The following is a 16,118-nucleotide window of genomic DNA, read 5'->3' on the forward strand; positions in this document are numbered from 1 at the left end:
TTATGAAATGAGTAGTGATACTGAATATCCTTTCATGTGCTTGTTGACCATTTGTATATATTCTTGGGTAAATGTTCAAGTCCTTCATCCACTTTTGAATCAGGTGGTTCTGTTTTTTGTTGTTGAGTTTTTACAACATCTATATTCTGGATGTTAATTCTTTATCAGATAAATAATTTGCAATCTTCCCCCCCCTTTTTTATGGGTTGCCTTTTTACTCTGTTCATATTTAGAACTCTGAATTTGCTTCTAACTGAATTGTTATTTCCCTCTTTTTTAAGTATTAAACATCTCATTGACATTTTTTTTTTTCTCATTGACATTTTAGGGTCTTCTAACTGCTATTTGAGTTTATAGTGGCAAGAGTGGATTTTAACTGTTAAACCCTGATTAAATTGTATTGCTTTGAGCTAACTAAGCACTATTTTTAATAAAATCAAATCTGAGAAGAGAGGAAGAGAAATAACTAAATTTTTTAGGATCTGACTTAGAGAACTTAGACCAGTCAAACTTTACTATGGTTTAAAACTAATTAAGAGAAGGCAGTAATCCTTGCTTAAGTTGTTATCAGCTAAATATGAGTGAAGTCGCTCAGTCGTGTCCGACTCTTTGCAGCCCCATGGACTGTAGCCTACCGGGCTTCTCCGTCCATGGAATTTTCCAGGCAGGAGTACTAGAGTGGGTTGCCATTTCTTTCTCCAGGGGATCTTCCCAACCCAGGGATCAAACCCAGGTCTCCGGGATTGCAGGCAGATGCTTTACCCTCTGGAACTTTTTCGTGTCCAGTGCCAACCTGCATTTCTAAAGAAGGATAAACTAGACTCATAATGAATATGATCTGCTGGGCAGTGCTTAAATAAAGATGAAATACTTTCCCACCTAGGTCCCTACATACATTTATTTATATACATGGGCATATGTTTTCCTTTACATAAGTGTATGTCTATATGTATATAAATCTTCATATGAACAAATGCATAAATATACACGGTATTCTAGCTTACAGAATTAGAAATGTAATTCAGTTTACTCCCACAGAATAAGATTGAAGATAATGAGAACTGAATTAAAGCTTACTTTCTTTCACAGAATTCCTCAGAGAGAGAAGACTGTAATAATGGCGAACCCCCTAGGAAGATAATACCAGAGAAGAATTCACTTAGACAGGTATGAAATTCAGTCTTACTTAAAATAAAAAGCTACCAACAACAAAACAAAAGACAGGAAACCCTCAATTTGCCATTTGTTAAGTACTGGAGCTTAAATTAAGAATACTCTGAAGTTGGTCTGGCTCTCAAGCCATCAATTTCAATGAGTTAACATTGTTTTCCCAGTCATTTAAAAAATATCCTAGTTGTACAAGTACAGGGCAGTCAATTGTTTACACGTAGTGAAAACAAAATCAAAGGAAGTTTTCTTATTCAGGGAAAAATAACTTGAAATGTATCTTAAATGCAGATAGTAGAATAGTTTAAACCTTACTTTTTTTATTAAGATTCTTCATACACTAAAAAATAATAAAAACCAAAAGGGATCTGCCAGTAATGAAGTTAGCTCCTATAAGTCTGAGCAAATTTGTTTGCTTTTTCTGGAAGTAAAGGCCAATATTAATGACAACTTTAAAATAATTTTTACTCACCACAGTGCCGCCACTCCTCAAAGGTAATATATTCTTTGAAAGTTCAGTTCTGTGGTGCTCTGTTTTTAAAAACTAAAATGTTAAAAAAACATTTGGTCAAAAAATTGGTTCTTCTCACTGCCTGTAGCAACCTCTAACATCTTCCATCTCCCACTGGCAGCAAAAACAAGTTCTTACAGTGTTGCCAGAGAATAGGTATGCACAAATATTTATTTTAAATATAAAATTGGAGTAGATGAGCACCAGCAGTAGTAAAAATAATTTTAATTTACTTGCATCTATGGCATTATTCTAAGAAAAAGAAGAGATTGAATATTTGTGGAGCACCCACTGTGAACCTGATACTTAATTTTACTTAACCCTCACAAGAACCGTGTAAAGTTGCTAGATATGATTTCCAGTTTATAGATGAAGAAAATGGAGGCCGAAAAAGATTTGATGACTTGTTTAATTAGCAAGTCAGTGATTTGAAAGATCTCAGTGTTGCCAAAGCATTTTTACTTCAGCCCTCTACCTCTAGTCTGTAGACAGTGTTAATTTAGGGGAAAAGTAGTTGAAATTGTGACACATCATTCTTTTATTTATGTTAAAACAATTTTGGATGCAAAATTTTTTTATAAAAATAATTGTAAGTAGAAATGAATCAGTTCAGGAAGCTTTGTTAAATAGCCAGATGATCATCAAGCATTGATATTGTTCAGTTAGAGCTTTAACTCTTGGAGATAAACACCTGATCTGTAAATCTAAATATATAGGATGAAATTGAATAAGATAAATTTGGAAGTGGAAACACTCTGCCCACTATACAGAAACAACTGTCAGAAAACAATGACATGACAAAAAGTTTTGGCAACTTTATTTAAGCTAACAAACGAATTTTCACTCTGCAAAGTTATAAATTAATTTTAATAGGCTGATCCAGATGGTCCATTTGGAAAATGGATAGGCTGATCTGTTGAAAATTAAACTAAATTTATCTCTCTCATACTTCAAACTGAAGCAAGAGAGAGAATCGCGCCTATTAAGTCCAGCACATACAGATGGACCAGCAGGTCACACATGGGACTAATCTGATTCATTTAAAAAATAAATGCATACATTATTGAATCATTTTCTACTTGCAAGATCTGTTTCGTGCAGTGTTTGAAAAAATTTAATGTTTTTTTTTTCATTGCTTTTTTAGCAGGTTCTCTTTACCCCATCTGCTCTAATTTAACAACCGTTTTTTAGGTTTGTTTTTATCCTCCTAGTACTCCAAAATTATTTTTCTAATATCTGTCATTCAGTGTTGAGATCCAAGCTCTGGAGATTAATTAGGTCATGAGGCTTTCCCCCCTCCTTTCTTTGTAAAGGGTTTTATCTCTATTCTCTTTGTGAAGAGCATGAACTCAGTGTTCTTGGAAAGAGAAATGGCCTTTAGAAATGGGGAAGTAAGAGATCCTCCTGGGGCCCTCAGAGTCTTTTAGCTTCTGGGTGTTTTAACAGCCCCATGAATGCAGATTTGTAAATTTATTGCAGTGCCATCTGGTTTTTTGCTGGAACCAGATTACTGTTGGCTTGTGTCTGTCTATTGTGGTGGTCACTCCCTAGGAGCTTGCCCTCTCAATCTTAGGGATGAGTGATGAATAACAGGGGTCAATACAAGCGGGTCACAGGGCAGCTGTCCAGGACTGCTCTGAACTTGATTACCCCATCACTGAGTTTTTTAATGTAGGATATAGTATAGAAGCTGTTTAAACGCCCTCTTTTCTCTATGCATAGGACAATAATGAAATGCCATTTGCTCTCCCTACCCCACCTTTAGTCAAGTTATATAGATAAAAAGGTGTCAGAGCTGCCTTTTACCTCAGGTCGATGTAAGTAGGATTCGCATCATGTGGCCTAGTCCCTTAACCTGAGGTTCTTTTGCATACTATTTCTAATGGGGTTTACCACTCTTTAACCACTGATTTTGAAATACTTTTATGTTCTAATAAATTTAGTGTTGTTTTAAACTAATTTTAGAGCTTATATATATTATTCTAAAGTATAGTTTAATCATTGTTGGTAGCATATGAACACGCCTGTTAATTTAGAGTTATTTAACTGTTAGAGGAACTGGAAGAAGTATTATCACTACAGTTCTTACATTAAAAAGGTAAAAGGGAATATTATAAATAACTTTATACCAAAAATTTGGCATCTTTGATGACATGGACCAGTTCCTTGAAAAACACAACTTATACCAAAACAAGGTGAAACAAAATTTGAAGAGCCCTATGTCTGTTGAAAAAACTGAATTATCAAAAGGCCCACATAGTTTTCTGGTGAACTCTATCAAACATTTAAGGAATAAATAACACCAAAATAGAAAACAGAGTAGAAAAGAACACTCCCTGACTTGTATTATGAGGTTACCATAACCATAATTCTAAGACTTGAGAAAGACATTAGCAGAAAAAATATTGAAAGAGGAAGTCAGAAGACATTACTCGCTCTGTCACCAAGTTGTTTTGTATACCTGCTTTTCCATTTTATATCCAACATCAGAACGCAGTAGAGTTGGGAGGTGGGGGGGTAGGGGATGTAATTATTCTTTCAATTTTCTAAATTTCTGAATAATCTTCTGACCTCTTATTATTTTAAGTGTAAACTTCTATTTAAAAGATGTACAGAGTAGCTACAGTTCTCTTTTTACTTTTATTCCTAGAATGTGAAGCCCAGAAAACCATAGCAACTGTGTTCATAGTACTCATATCTGCAAACAAGGGCAAAGGCCTGAGAGGATACATGAAAGTACTCATTACTCTTTGAAAACATAGCCTTACAACATGCATACTCCTTCTTAGCTTCACATTGGTGCTAATAGGATCTGTCAACCCTGCCTTTCTCTGTAATTGAGTAAATTGTGACCTCGGTCTAATCCCTCCCCCATCCCCCATTCCCTTTGTGTATGTGTCCACTTACCATCCTGAGAACGTGGGTAGTGATAAATAAAGCATTGAGTAGAGCCGTCTCAACTCTTTGAAAGCAGCATGATGCCAGCCCTCTAGTTATATTTCTTTAAGTGTTTACGTTTTTCTGTATTCTTTCTCTTGTGTAGCTGGAACCCTGGGGATGCAAAGCCATGAGAGAGGCCAAGAAGCTAACAAAGTAGCTGTCTCCCTTGTTAGCTTGTTCCTTTATTCTTTAAAAACAAGATAAAAACCATCTGGCTCAGGGCATTACATTTTCCTCCCCCATGCACCTCTATAGATGCTTCACCTGCAGTGAGGGTTTACATTGATTAGGGAGGGAGCAGTAATTCAAGCTTCCATCCTCTTCAAGGATACTTTGCAGTCTTTAAAGGTGCTGACCCACTGAGTTAAACTGTCAAGGGAGGATAAAAAAGTATCTTCATCCCAGGAGGTAACAGCTGCCAGGTTTTCAACACCTTGCACGCTGCTGGAAAAATGTCGCAATTGTCAGCTGAAGAAAAATGACTCTGTTGTCATCTTCTGTTAATGACCGGGCCTTATGAAAGGAACTGCATAAGCCTTTTAGAAGGAATAAGTAGCTGTTTTCCTTTCCTACCACCCCACCCCTCCCCTAAATTCCTATGTTGTTCTAAACATTAACTTGAAGTAGATGCGCAGAAACCAGCGGTAAAGAACTTACAACAATCAGTGTAAGCATGGAGGTCTGACTGGCATAGCTCCTTTATACAGTTGGATGAGTAGGAGGAACAAGCACATCACTGACACAGAAAATGACATTATCATGTGTATGAACAAAACAACAACAACAACAACAAGTCATTCATAAGCCAGTGAACTGAGAGAAAACATACTGTATTTCTGCTCTTAGGAGGACAATTTGTTTTCAAGCAGCATCCAGATGGGTAAATACCACGACATTTCTTTTTCAGGAGAGCCACTTCCTTTATTAAAAAAAAAGAGAGAGAGAAACTCACTGAATTTACTTCCTTTAATAGCTCTATAGTGTGTATAATATGTAATGGCATTCCCTTCTTTCTGATTTGATTGATGAGGGGGAAAGGTTTAATGAAGTCCCTCATATCAGGCTGGCAGGTTTTTTTCCTATTTGTTTTAGGTTAGTCATTTTAATTGTATTGAGTAATTAGAAGGTACACACAGCCAAGGGAGCTTTGTTCTGATAATTGCTCAAGAAAACCCATTCCTTATCTGCCGTTGCTTTGTGTTAAGATATTTCTCCCCCTAGTGGAAATAGTAAGCACTTTGGCTCGGCAGTAGGCAAGGTGTAATTGCAATATGACAAACTGTGCTTCAGGGACTATCTTGTAAATACTTTAGTTTGGGGTTTGGCATTATTTCATTATATATGTATGTTTTTTCCCCTGTGAAACTTCCTACATCTTTTTTTCTCCTGAAGTGCTTTGGGCTTTGGATGGAAAAAAATTGCCTGAGATGTTTATTAAAAAAAAAAACAAACACAAAAACATAGTGCATCCTGGGTAATGTTTTGCAGCTTGACTTAATTTTAGTCATCTGTTTTAATTACCTATTTATAAAAATCTTTTGCATTTGTAGACATTATTTAATACTTCAGAAGAAGCACCTCATTTGAAATAAATAAATAAATTGTACTTCTTTTAAATAGTCCGTGTAAAAGACCTTAAAGGTAATTAATGTAGGTCTCTTAAGTAAGACAAAAGTGATCTTTCCAAGTCTGATGAAGTGATTTGTTTATTTAACTTCCCACTTTGGCTGAATCCTTCAGAGTCTAATAACTTTTTTGTTTTTTAAACATGGCTTTTGCAATTTGTGTCTTGCTACAAAAAACCCGTTTTCAAAAAGAAGCAATTTAATAATCAGCAGTCTTAAAATTACTTTGAGGAAGGAAGACTGTATAGGGGGTTGGCGTTTTGTTTTATTTTTATTTCAGTGTAATCATTCTTTGATAAATTGTGTAATCACTGACTTAGTAGAAAAAATATTATTGAACTCCTGGGTTGCAATGACCATAAAAAGTGTATTTTCATATAGAGACATAAGATACTGTGAATAAATTATAAAGGAAACAGTTTATATGCTGGTTGAAGTCCATATGGGCCCAATTCATTTTGTGTTCAGTGCTTAATCTGGTTGTACCATTAAAAAGGTAGGAGGGGCTATTGTACCCAGTTGCATGAGTCCTTGAAAAAAAAAATCTGCCATAAGAGCAACATGGAGTGAGGTCAGATGCAGCTTTGCATCTATTGAATGAGATTTGATAGCATCATTGTGGCATTTTTTCAGTTTCACCTTTCCTAGATGTCGCTTTTAGTTTGCTTTTTCTATCCTATATATATATATTTCTATATATATATTTGAAGGTCCCTGTATACTCCTTCCCACCTCCCAATCACTAGCCATTTTCATTATAGTATATCTTGTTTTGCTATAGGGCTGCTGAACAGATTTCTTAAGCAGCTTTTTGCAAGGTTAAAAAAATGCAGCCTGGTAACAAGTTTGTGTCATTTTAAATATATACCTTCTAGTAAATAAGGAGAAGTCTGGCAATCAATCCCTTTTAGTGTGTTATATGTTTCACCTGACAACTAAACCTTCTATTGATTAGCCATTACTTTGTTAGATAATCCTATGTCATTGAATCCATTGTAAAAAATTAAACTCTTTAAAATGTTTTACCCTAGCAGCAGTGTGAAAATTGAAAACTTGTTCAGAATTACAGCCTGCTTTTACAAAGCAGGTAGTTTTCAGCAAGGCATCTTACTGGTTTATGCTTATGTGCTTTATATGCTATATAAAAACGTATTAAAGTACTCCAACGCAAAGCTCTCTGCCTCTGGTTTAGCAATGAAGCTACCTTTTCAGATGTTATGTGGAGATAGAACCTATCTTGCCTGTGGCTGTTATACTCACTAGTTTATTTTAGCTGAAAGGAGTCTTATAATAGTAAAATACTGAAAGTAAAATATTTGAGTCTTTGGCCTTTTGGTTTCAGACTGATCTAAGGACTCTGACCAGTTTTGGTTTACTAATCTAGGTGACTTCCTTTGGAGAAAAAGATGATCATATACCCATTTTACAGATGGAATGTCTAGAAAATAAAAACCTGTATATATTCTTGGTCTTCCCAGGTGGTGCTAGTGGTAAAGAACCTGCCTGCCAGTGAAGGAGACTTAAGAGACATGGGTTCAATCCCTGGGTCAGGAAGATTCCCTGGAGTAGGGCATAGCAACCCACTTCAGTATTCTTGCCTGGAGAATCCCATGGACAAAGGAATCTCTCAGGCTACAATCCATACGGTTGCATAGAGTCAGACATGACTGAAGCGACTTAGCATGCATGCACATCCCTACTCTGGAAACTCCTACAAGTTTCCAGAATCTAACTAATGTTCCCCTGAGTTGTATTATACTCATTTCTGAGGGTAAAAAAATTTTGTAGAAAAATTCATTTTCTACCTGCCATGACTTTTTTTTTCCCCAGAAAAATAAAATAACATTTTTATTAACTGTTCAAACCTCTAGTACTTTATCCCCAAAATATTAACTGCATACTTTTATATTTTCATTGAAATAAATGTTTCATACAGTGAATTACATATATATTAATTGCATAAGTCACTGAATTTTTGACATCTTTTCAACTATGTAACCACCACCCCAATCAAGCTATAGGACATTTTCATTACCCAAGAAAGTTCCCTCCTTCTCCTTTCCAACCAGTTTCCCTGCCCACAATGAATCAAACATTGATCAGCTTCCCTGTCATAGATTAGTTTAACCTTGCTTGAATTGTGTGTAACAGAATCATACATGTTGGGGTCTCACTCTCACTCAGCATAATGTTTATGAGATTCACTATACTGCTATGTTTATCCAGTTCTTCATTCTCTTTTACTGTACAATATATTCCATTGAATAAATATACTACACTTTGTTTTCTTCAGTTGATAGACACTTGAGCTATTTTCATTTTTTAAAATGAAGTTGTTATGAATGTCCTTTAAGCTTTTTTGGTGAGCGTGTGTCAAATACTTTTTCATGTACTTATTAGCTATTAAGATCTTTTCTTTTGTTAAGTATTTGGGGGGGGGGGTTGCATTAAACAAATTGCGTTGTCTGTCTTGAGTTGCTCAGTTGTGTCTGACTCTTTGCGACCCCATGGACTGTAGCACACCAAGCCTCCCTGTCCATCACCAACTCCCAGAGCTTGCTCAAACTCATGTCCATTGAGTCAGTGATGCCATCCAACCATCTCATCCTCTGTCGTCCCCTTCTCCTCCGCCTTCAAACTTTCCCAGAATCAGGGTCTTTTCCAGTGAGTCAGTTCTTCGCATTAGGTGGCCAAAGTATTCGAGTTACAGCTTCAACATCAATCCTTCCAATGAATATTCAGGACTGATTTTCTTTAGGATGGACTGGTTGGATCTCCTTGCAGTCCAAGGGACTCTATAGAGTCTTCTCCAACACCACAGTTCAAAAGCATCAGTTCTTCAGCACTCAGCTTTCTTCATAGTTCAACTCTCACATCCATACATGACTACTGGAAAAACCATAGCCTTGACTAGATGGACCTTAGTTGGCAAAGTAATGTCTCTGCTTTTTAATATGCCATCTAGGTTGGTCATAACTTTCCTTCCAAGGAGTAAACGTCTTTTAATTTGGCAAACAGATGGGGAAATGATGCAAACGGTGACAGATTTTATTTGATGTTTTCTGAATATTGAGCTTTAAGCCAGCTTTTTCACTCTCCTCTTTCACTTTCATCAAGAGGCTCTTTAGTTCTTCTTTGCTTTCTACCATAAGGGTGGTGTCATCTGCGTATCTGAGGTTATTGATGTTTCTTCCTGCAATCTTGATTCCAGCTTGTGCTTCATCCAGCCCAGTGTTTCTCATGATGTACTCTGCATATAAGTTAAATAAGTAGGGTGACAATATACAGCCTTGGTGTACTCCTTTCCATATTTTAAGCCAGTCTGTCATTCCATGTCCAGTTCTAACTGTTGCTTCCTGACCTGCATATGGGTTTCTCAAGAGGCAGGTCAGGTGGTCTGGTGTTCCCATTTTTTAAGAATATTCCACAGTTTTGGTGATCCACACAGTCAAAAGCTTAGGCATAGTCAATAAAGCAGAAATAGATGTTTTTCTGGAATTCTTTTGCTTTTTCCATGATCCAGCGGATGTTGGCAATTTGATCTCTGGTTCCTCTGCCCTTTCTAAAACCAGCTTGAACACCTGGAAGTTCATGGTTCATGTACTGTTGAAGCCTAGCTTGGAGAATTTTCAGCATTACTTGCGTGTGAGATGAGTGCTGTTGTGCTGTAGTTTGAGCATTCTTCAGAAAAGGCAATGGCAACCCACTCCAGTACTCTTGCCTGGGAACTCCCATGGACAGAGGAGCCTGGTAAGGTTACAACCTATGGGGTCGCAAAGAGTCAGACACGACTGAGCGACTTCACTTTCACTTTTCACTTTCATGCACTGGAGAAGGAAATGGCAACCCACTCCAGTATTCTTGCCTAGAGAATCCCAGGGACGGGAGTCTGGTGGGCTGCTGTCTATGGGGTCGCACAGAGTCGGACACAACTGAAGTGACTTAGCAGCAGTAGCAGTTGAGCTTTCTTTGGCATTGCCTTTCTTTGGGATTGGAGTGAAAACTGACCTTTTCCAGTCCTGTGGCCACTGCTGAGTTTTCCAAATTTGCTGGCATATTGAGTGCTGCATTTTCACAGCATCATCTTTTAGGATTTGGAATAGTTCAACTGGAATTCCATCACCTCCACTAGCTTTGTTTGTAGTGATGCTTCTTAGGCCCACTTGACTTCGCATTCCAGGATGTCTGGCTCTAGGTTCATACCATCGTGATTATCTGGGTCATGAAGATCTTTTTTGTCTGTCTTAGTTCTAGATAAGAGACTTTTGTCAGATATGTGTTCTGAATATCTTCTTACAATCTGTATCCTGCCTGTTTATTCATGGTGTGTTTTTGATGAGAAGTTTCTGATTTTTGAATGAAGTTCAGTCAGTTAACCCTTACCTCATGATTATAAGGAAATTAACCCGTACCTCATGATATTCTAGATTTTATTCTAGAAGCTTTATAAAATTTAGCTTTTACCTTGAATTTTGGCCCATTTCAAATTAATTCTTAAGTGTGCTGTGAAATAGAGTTTGAGGCTCATTATTTTCCCCATACTTTTTTGGACTGAAAATTATTAAGATAGTTTGTTTCTTCCTTCAGTTTATTATTAACATTTTATTGTACTTATTTTCTGATTTATTTGCTTGGCTAGTGATTATAGTATTTATTTATTTATTAAAATACAGTTGATGTATTTCATACCATATTATAATAAGTTACAGGTGTACAGTATAGTGATTCACAGTTTTTAAAGGTTATACTACATTTATAGTTACTATAAAATATCCCCATACTTTTTTATTCACTTGTTTTGGAACCATTGCTGAAAAGACTTTCCTTTCCTCCTTTGAATTACATGAGTGCCTTTGTCAGAAATCAGTTGGCTGAACAAATGTAGTCTATTTCTGAACCTGGAAAGGAGGCTGCTTGCTGCTGTATGCAGAGCAAAGGGTATCAGTGGCTGAGGCACTGACCAACTCCTACTTCATGTCCCTGCGTGACACAGATGAGTTCAAGGTCTTCTGTTTTCTAGAGGTGTCTATCCTTGCACTGAACACTGGACCGTCTTAATTATTGTAGCTTTGTTAATTCTTGAAATCAGGTAGTGTGAGTCCTCCACATTTTTATTTTTAATATTGTTTTGGCTATAGGTACTTTACACTTCTATATAAATTTTAGAATCATTAGAATTTCTATTAAAAAGAAGTCTGTGGGGTGTTGATTTGGATTTTTTTTGAAACTGAAATATCTATTTGCATAGAATTAACTGCTCAGTGATAAGAGTCTTCCAGTGTGCAGACATGTATCTCCATTTGTCTTTTAAAATTTTTCTAAGCAATTTTTTTCTTCAGTTTTCAGTGTACATTTTGTGAATGTAATTTGTTAGATTTATTCCTAAGTATTTAATGTTTTTCAGTGCTATTATAAACTTTTCTCATTCTCTAATTGTTGTTAGAGTATATAAATGCAGTTGGTTTTTACTGTTGTCTTTGTTTCCTATCATTTATGAATAAAGAGAATTTTTTTCTTTTCCAACTTACTTGCCTTTTGTTTCTTTTTCTTTATTTGAATTGCTAAGGCCTCCATATAATGTCGAATAGATGTGGTAAGAGGACATCTTTGCTTTGTTCCCAGTCGTGAGAGAGTTTTAAATAGTCTTTTCACCGCTAAGAATGATGTTAGTTGAATTTTTTTAGATGCCCTTTGTGGAATTGAAGAAGTTCCCATTTATTTCTAGCTTGCTGAGGTTTTTTTTTTTTATTTTTTTAAATTATAAATTGGTGTTTAATTTGTCAAATGCACCTCCCATTCTATTAATATGGAGAATCACATCAGTTGACTTTGTTAAGAAGTTTTGTGTCTGTGTTCATAAGGGATATTAGTTTGTAGTTGTTTTTTTTTTTTTTTCTGATATCTTTGTATGATGTTCTTCTTCCTTACTGTTTAATAGAAGTCACCAGTAACACTGTCTGGCCCAGAAGTGTTACTTTGTGGGAAGATTTTTTTTTTATTTATGTGTAATGTACTGTGCTTAATTGCTAAGTCATGTCCGACTCTTTGCGTCCCCATGGACTATAGTCCGCCAGGCTCCTATGTCCATGGGGATTCTCCAGGCAAGAATGCTAGAATGGGTTGCCATGCCCTCCTCCAGGGCCTCTTCCCAAGCCAGGAATCAAACCCAGGACTCCCACATTGCAGGCTGATTCTTCACTGCCTGAGCCACCAGGGAAGCCATTTATGTGTAATAGTTTCTAATAATTTCAACTTCCTTAATAGTTATAGAGCTGTCTGTTGTTAATTTAGTTGCTAAGTCATGTCCAACTCTTTTGCGACCCTATAGGCCACTAGGTTCCTCTGTCTGTGACTGGAGTGGGTTGCCATTTCCTTCCCCAGCGGATCTTCCTGACCCAGGGATAGAACTGCGTCTCCTGCATTGGTAGGCAGATTCTTTACCACTGAGCCACCTGGGAAGCCCCTATAGAACTGTCTAGATTTTCTGTTTCTTATTCTGTCAGTTTTGGTCATTTGTATCTTTCAAGAAATGTATCCTATTTTATTCAACAGATTGTAATCTATTAATATCTTTTATTTTAATACTCTTCCATTTTGTCAAATGAGAGCCCATTTAGGCTGGCATCTGTGCCCCTATGGTATATGTCCATCATTTCCTGAGTATTTCCAGGTTCGTCTTGTATTTACTCTGTCCATTCCAGGAATCAACCATTTCTCCAGGGAGCTATGGCTCCTTTTAGTGCAGAATTGTATTTAGAAGCCAGGATTTAAATGTTAACATTTATTTTATATCTGTATTATATATTTTGAAAACCATGAGTTCACATTGATATCTCTAGTTCCAATACAGTGTCAACAGAGTTTGTTTTAGGCTTTTCCCTTTTCATATTTGTAATTCTTCTTTAATGGTAAGAAACCTGGTTTGAGTTTTTTCCTCTTAGCACTTTAAAAAATCCTGTTCCTTGGGAACTCCCTGGTTGTCCAGTAGCTAGGACTTGGCGCTTTCATTGCCAAGGGTTCAGTTCAATCCCTGCCACGAGGTGCAGCATCCCCTGCAAAAAAAAATAATAATTGTATTCCTTTGTCTTCTAGACTTCATTGTTTTGGGTGAAAAATCTGCCATTATTTACGTCGTTGCTCTCATATATATGGCATCCCCTTTTTCTTTGGCTGCTTTTAAGGTTTTGTTTTTGTTACTAATTTTAGTTGTTTTCACTGTCTTGGACCTAGGTTTTATTTTCTGATATTTAGGGGGTTTTTGTATTTAACCTTTTGGGATTTACTGTTCTTATAGTAGCAAGCCAATAGTTTTCACCAAATTTGAGAAATAGTTGGTCACTATTTTTATAACTTTGTGTGCCCCATTTTTGCCTCTCTTCTGGGTCTCCAATTCCATGATATTAGATCATTGAAAATTGTCCCACAGGTGACTGAGACTCTGTTCTTTTTTTTTCCTTTTACCCTTTCTATTCTTCAGATTATTTAGTTGATCTGTTTTTGAAGTTCATTGGCCTTTTTTTCTGCCATCTCCAACCTGCTTTTAAGCTCATCCAGTAAATTTTTAATTTCAGAAAACATATTTTTCCATTCTAGAATTTGTTTGGCTTATTTTAGTTTTTTATTTTAATGGTGAAAATTTCCATCTGTTTACTCACCGTAATTGTATCTTTCCTTAAGTTGTTGGACATATTTGTTATAGCTTCTGTAGAAGCTTTATGAACTGATTCCCATAACTAGATCATCTCATGGTCATTTTCTGTTGATTTCTTTTTCTCTTTATTATGGCTCCCTTTTCTTCTTCTCATGTCTAGAAGTTTTTATTGTTTAGTGGACATTATAAACAATACATTGTGGAGACTCTGGTTTCTTTTATCTTCCTGTGTTTATCTTACTGGCTCATCACTGTGACTTCATAGAGTCTTGTTTTTATGTTTGTTAGGGCAGGTGTGTTTTGGTTTTGCCCTTAGTCCTGAGGCATATCCCTTAGTCCTCAAGACTTACTCTTTAGTCTGAATGCAGGGTCTTTCTAAGCTTTCATTAGAAAGTTTGAGATACTTATAAAGCTCCTCTAAACTCAGATTCAAAACCCGGTATCTCCTCATGGGCAGCAGCTGGAATCTCTTCTCATATCTTTCAGTCTTCTAGCTATTCCTTTATTTTGGAATATTTGGAGTCTCTCATTCATGTAAGTAGTTTGAAGGTTAGCCGTAGATTTGAGAGAAATTTATATGCATGTTTTGATGCTTCCACCCTGCCAGAGGAAGGGCTGGCTCTTTCTGTTTTCTATTTTCCTTCTCAATTTCGAGCCACTGTGGCTGCCCTGAGCTCCCCAAGCCAATAGACTGTCTTTCTAATTGAATTTTTAGCCATCCTGCATCAAATAGCCTAGTGAGTACCCTCATGGAAAAAGCACGTAAACATGGATCTTACTAAGTGTGATTCTCCTCTTTCTCAATCCTCTTCTTCCCCCAATTTCCGCCTACTTTTTGGTCAAGCTGTAGTGCCTTTGTTTGTTTTGAAAATTTTTTCCATGGTTTATAACTGTTATCTGAGAAAAGTTAATTTAATACAAACAAACATCTCTGCCATTATTGGAACTAGTACTCTTTGGCTTAAAGTTTTATTTTATTTAGTATATACCAGTTGCTTCATAAATGTCTTAAGAACACAGCTTAAAAATTGTATTGTCTGTACATGAATAGTTTGTGGTATTAGCAATGTGAAAGAAGTACTGAACCCTGAGTCCAGATGTACATGTGCCAATACTAATGTCAGATGTACACTAATGTCAGATGATCCAGTTTATTCTTTTAAAATATGTGTTTGAAATAATTTTAACTTAAATAATATAAGAAAAAACAATTAAGTAGATAAATTTTTTAAAATTTAACTTGTTTAAATGGAAACTCAAATGTGTAATGTTATTTTCTCTATTTTCTTAAATTTTATTCTTATCTATCTGCTCTTTTCCAAAGAATGATAGTTGACCAACAATGAATTATTTAAAATATCTGTGTCCATTGCTAATATAAATAAGTACATAAATGAATAAGCAGACAAATGGAAGAACTCATAGCTCTCCCTTCAGAAGAATCCCAATTAATTAATGTAGAAGGAGAGAGAAATTTAAAAGTCACCATTAGGATGCGACAGTAAAAATGACCATAGGCAAGATCCAGCGGTATGCTAAAATTAGCATGCAAAAGTTGAAGCAGAAGCAAAATATTTGCAGTCTTAAAGTATTTTCCTCACTATATTTAGTAATTTCTAAATGAAAAATGTTAAGCTAATAATAGAGAATCTTGTTAGATACAATCTTAGGCAAATGGTCAAGGTTAACATCAGTATTTCTGAATACTCAGCAATGTACCTCCTGACGGTGCATTGAGAAGAGCACCTCACCTCTGTGGTATCCTTCCCAATAATGTACAACCTCAGTCTGATCTTGAGGAAACATGAGACAAACCCAAACTGAGAGACATTCTGTAGATTAATCAGTACTCTTCAGCAGTGTCAGAATCATGCAAGATAAGCAAAGACAGGGAAATTGTCACAGATTAGAAGAGACTACATGGCAACTAAATGCAATATGGGATCTTGAGTTAGATCCTGAACGGAAGAATATTAGTGGAAAAACTGGTGAAAGTCAAGTAAGTTCTTAACTTCATATTGTACCAAGGTTAATTGGTTTATTTTGGTAAATATTCTCTGGTTGTGTAAGACTTCAATGTAAAGGGAAGCTGGGAAAGGCTGTACAGGAACCCATATCTATTTTGCAACTGTTCTGTAAATCTAGAATTTTAGAAAATTGATATTGTCTTATTATTGATTATGAGATCACCTGTGTCTTAAGACTTTTCTCTTTTAATTTCAAC

At 36.1% G+C, this 16,118-nt stretch overlaps 1 protein-coding gene across 14 annotated transcripts in view; it reads left to right on the plus strand.

Annotated features, from left to right (window-relative positions):
- The window catches only part of BTRC (beta-transducin repeat containing E3 ubiquitin protein ligase), a 182,163-nt gene that overhangs the window by 100,071 nt on the left and 65,974 nt on the right, over nt 1-16,118 (plus strand). For 7 of the 14 annotated variants that reach the window (XM_069566933.1, XM_069566934.1, XM_069566930.1 and 4 more), the window contains one exon: nt 1,090-1,167. The exons of 6 other annotated variants lie outside the window; for them this stretch is intronic. In XM_069566933.1, the coding sequence (XP_069423034.1) occupies nt 1,090-1,167 (78 nt within the window). Of the gene's footprint in view, nt 1-1,089; nt 1,168-12,571; nt 12,668-16,118 lie in introns of those variants that run through there. One more of the 14 variants, XM_069566944.1, reaches the window with a different exon arrangement.

Source organism: Ovis canadensis, chromosome 22 (assembly GCF_042477335.2).
Source record: "Ovis canadensis isolate MfBH-ARS-UI-01 breed Bighorn chromosome 22, ARS-UI_OviCan_v2, whole genome shotgun sequence".
Lineage (NCBI taxonomy): Eukaryota > Metazoa > Chordata > Mammalia > Artiodactyla > Bovidae > Ovis > Ovis canadensis.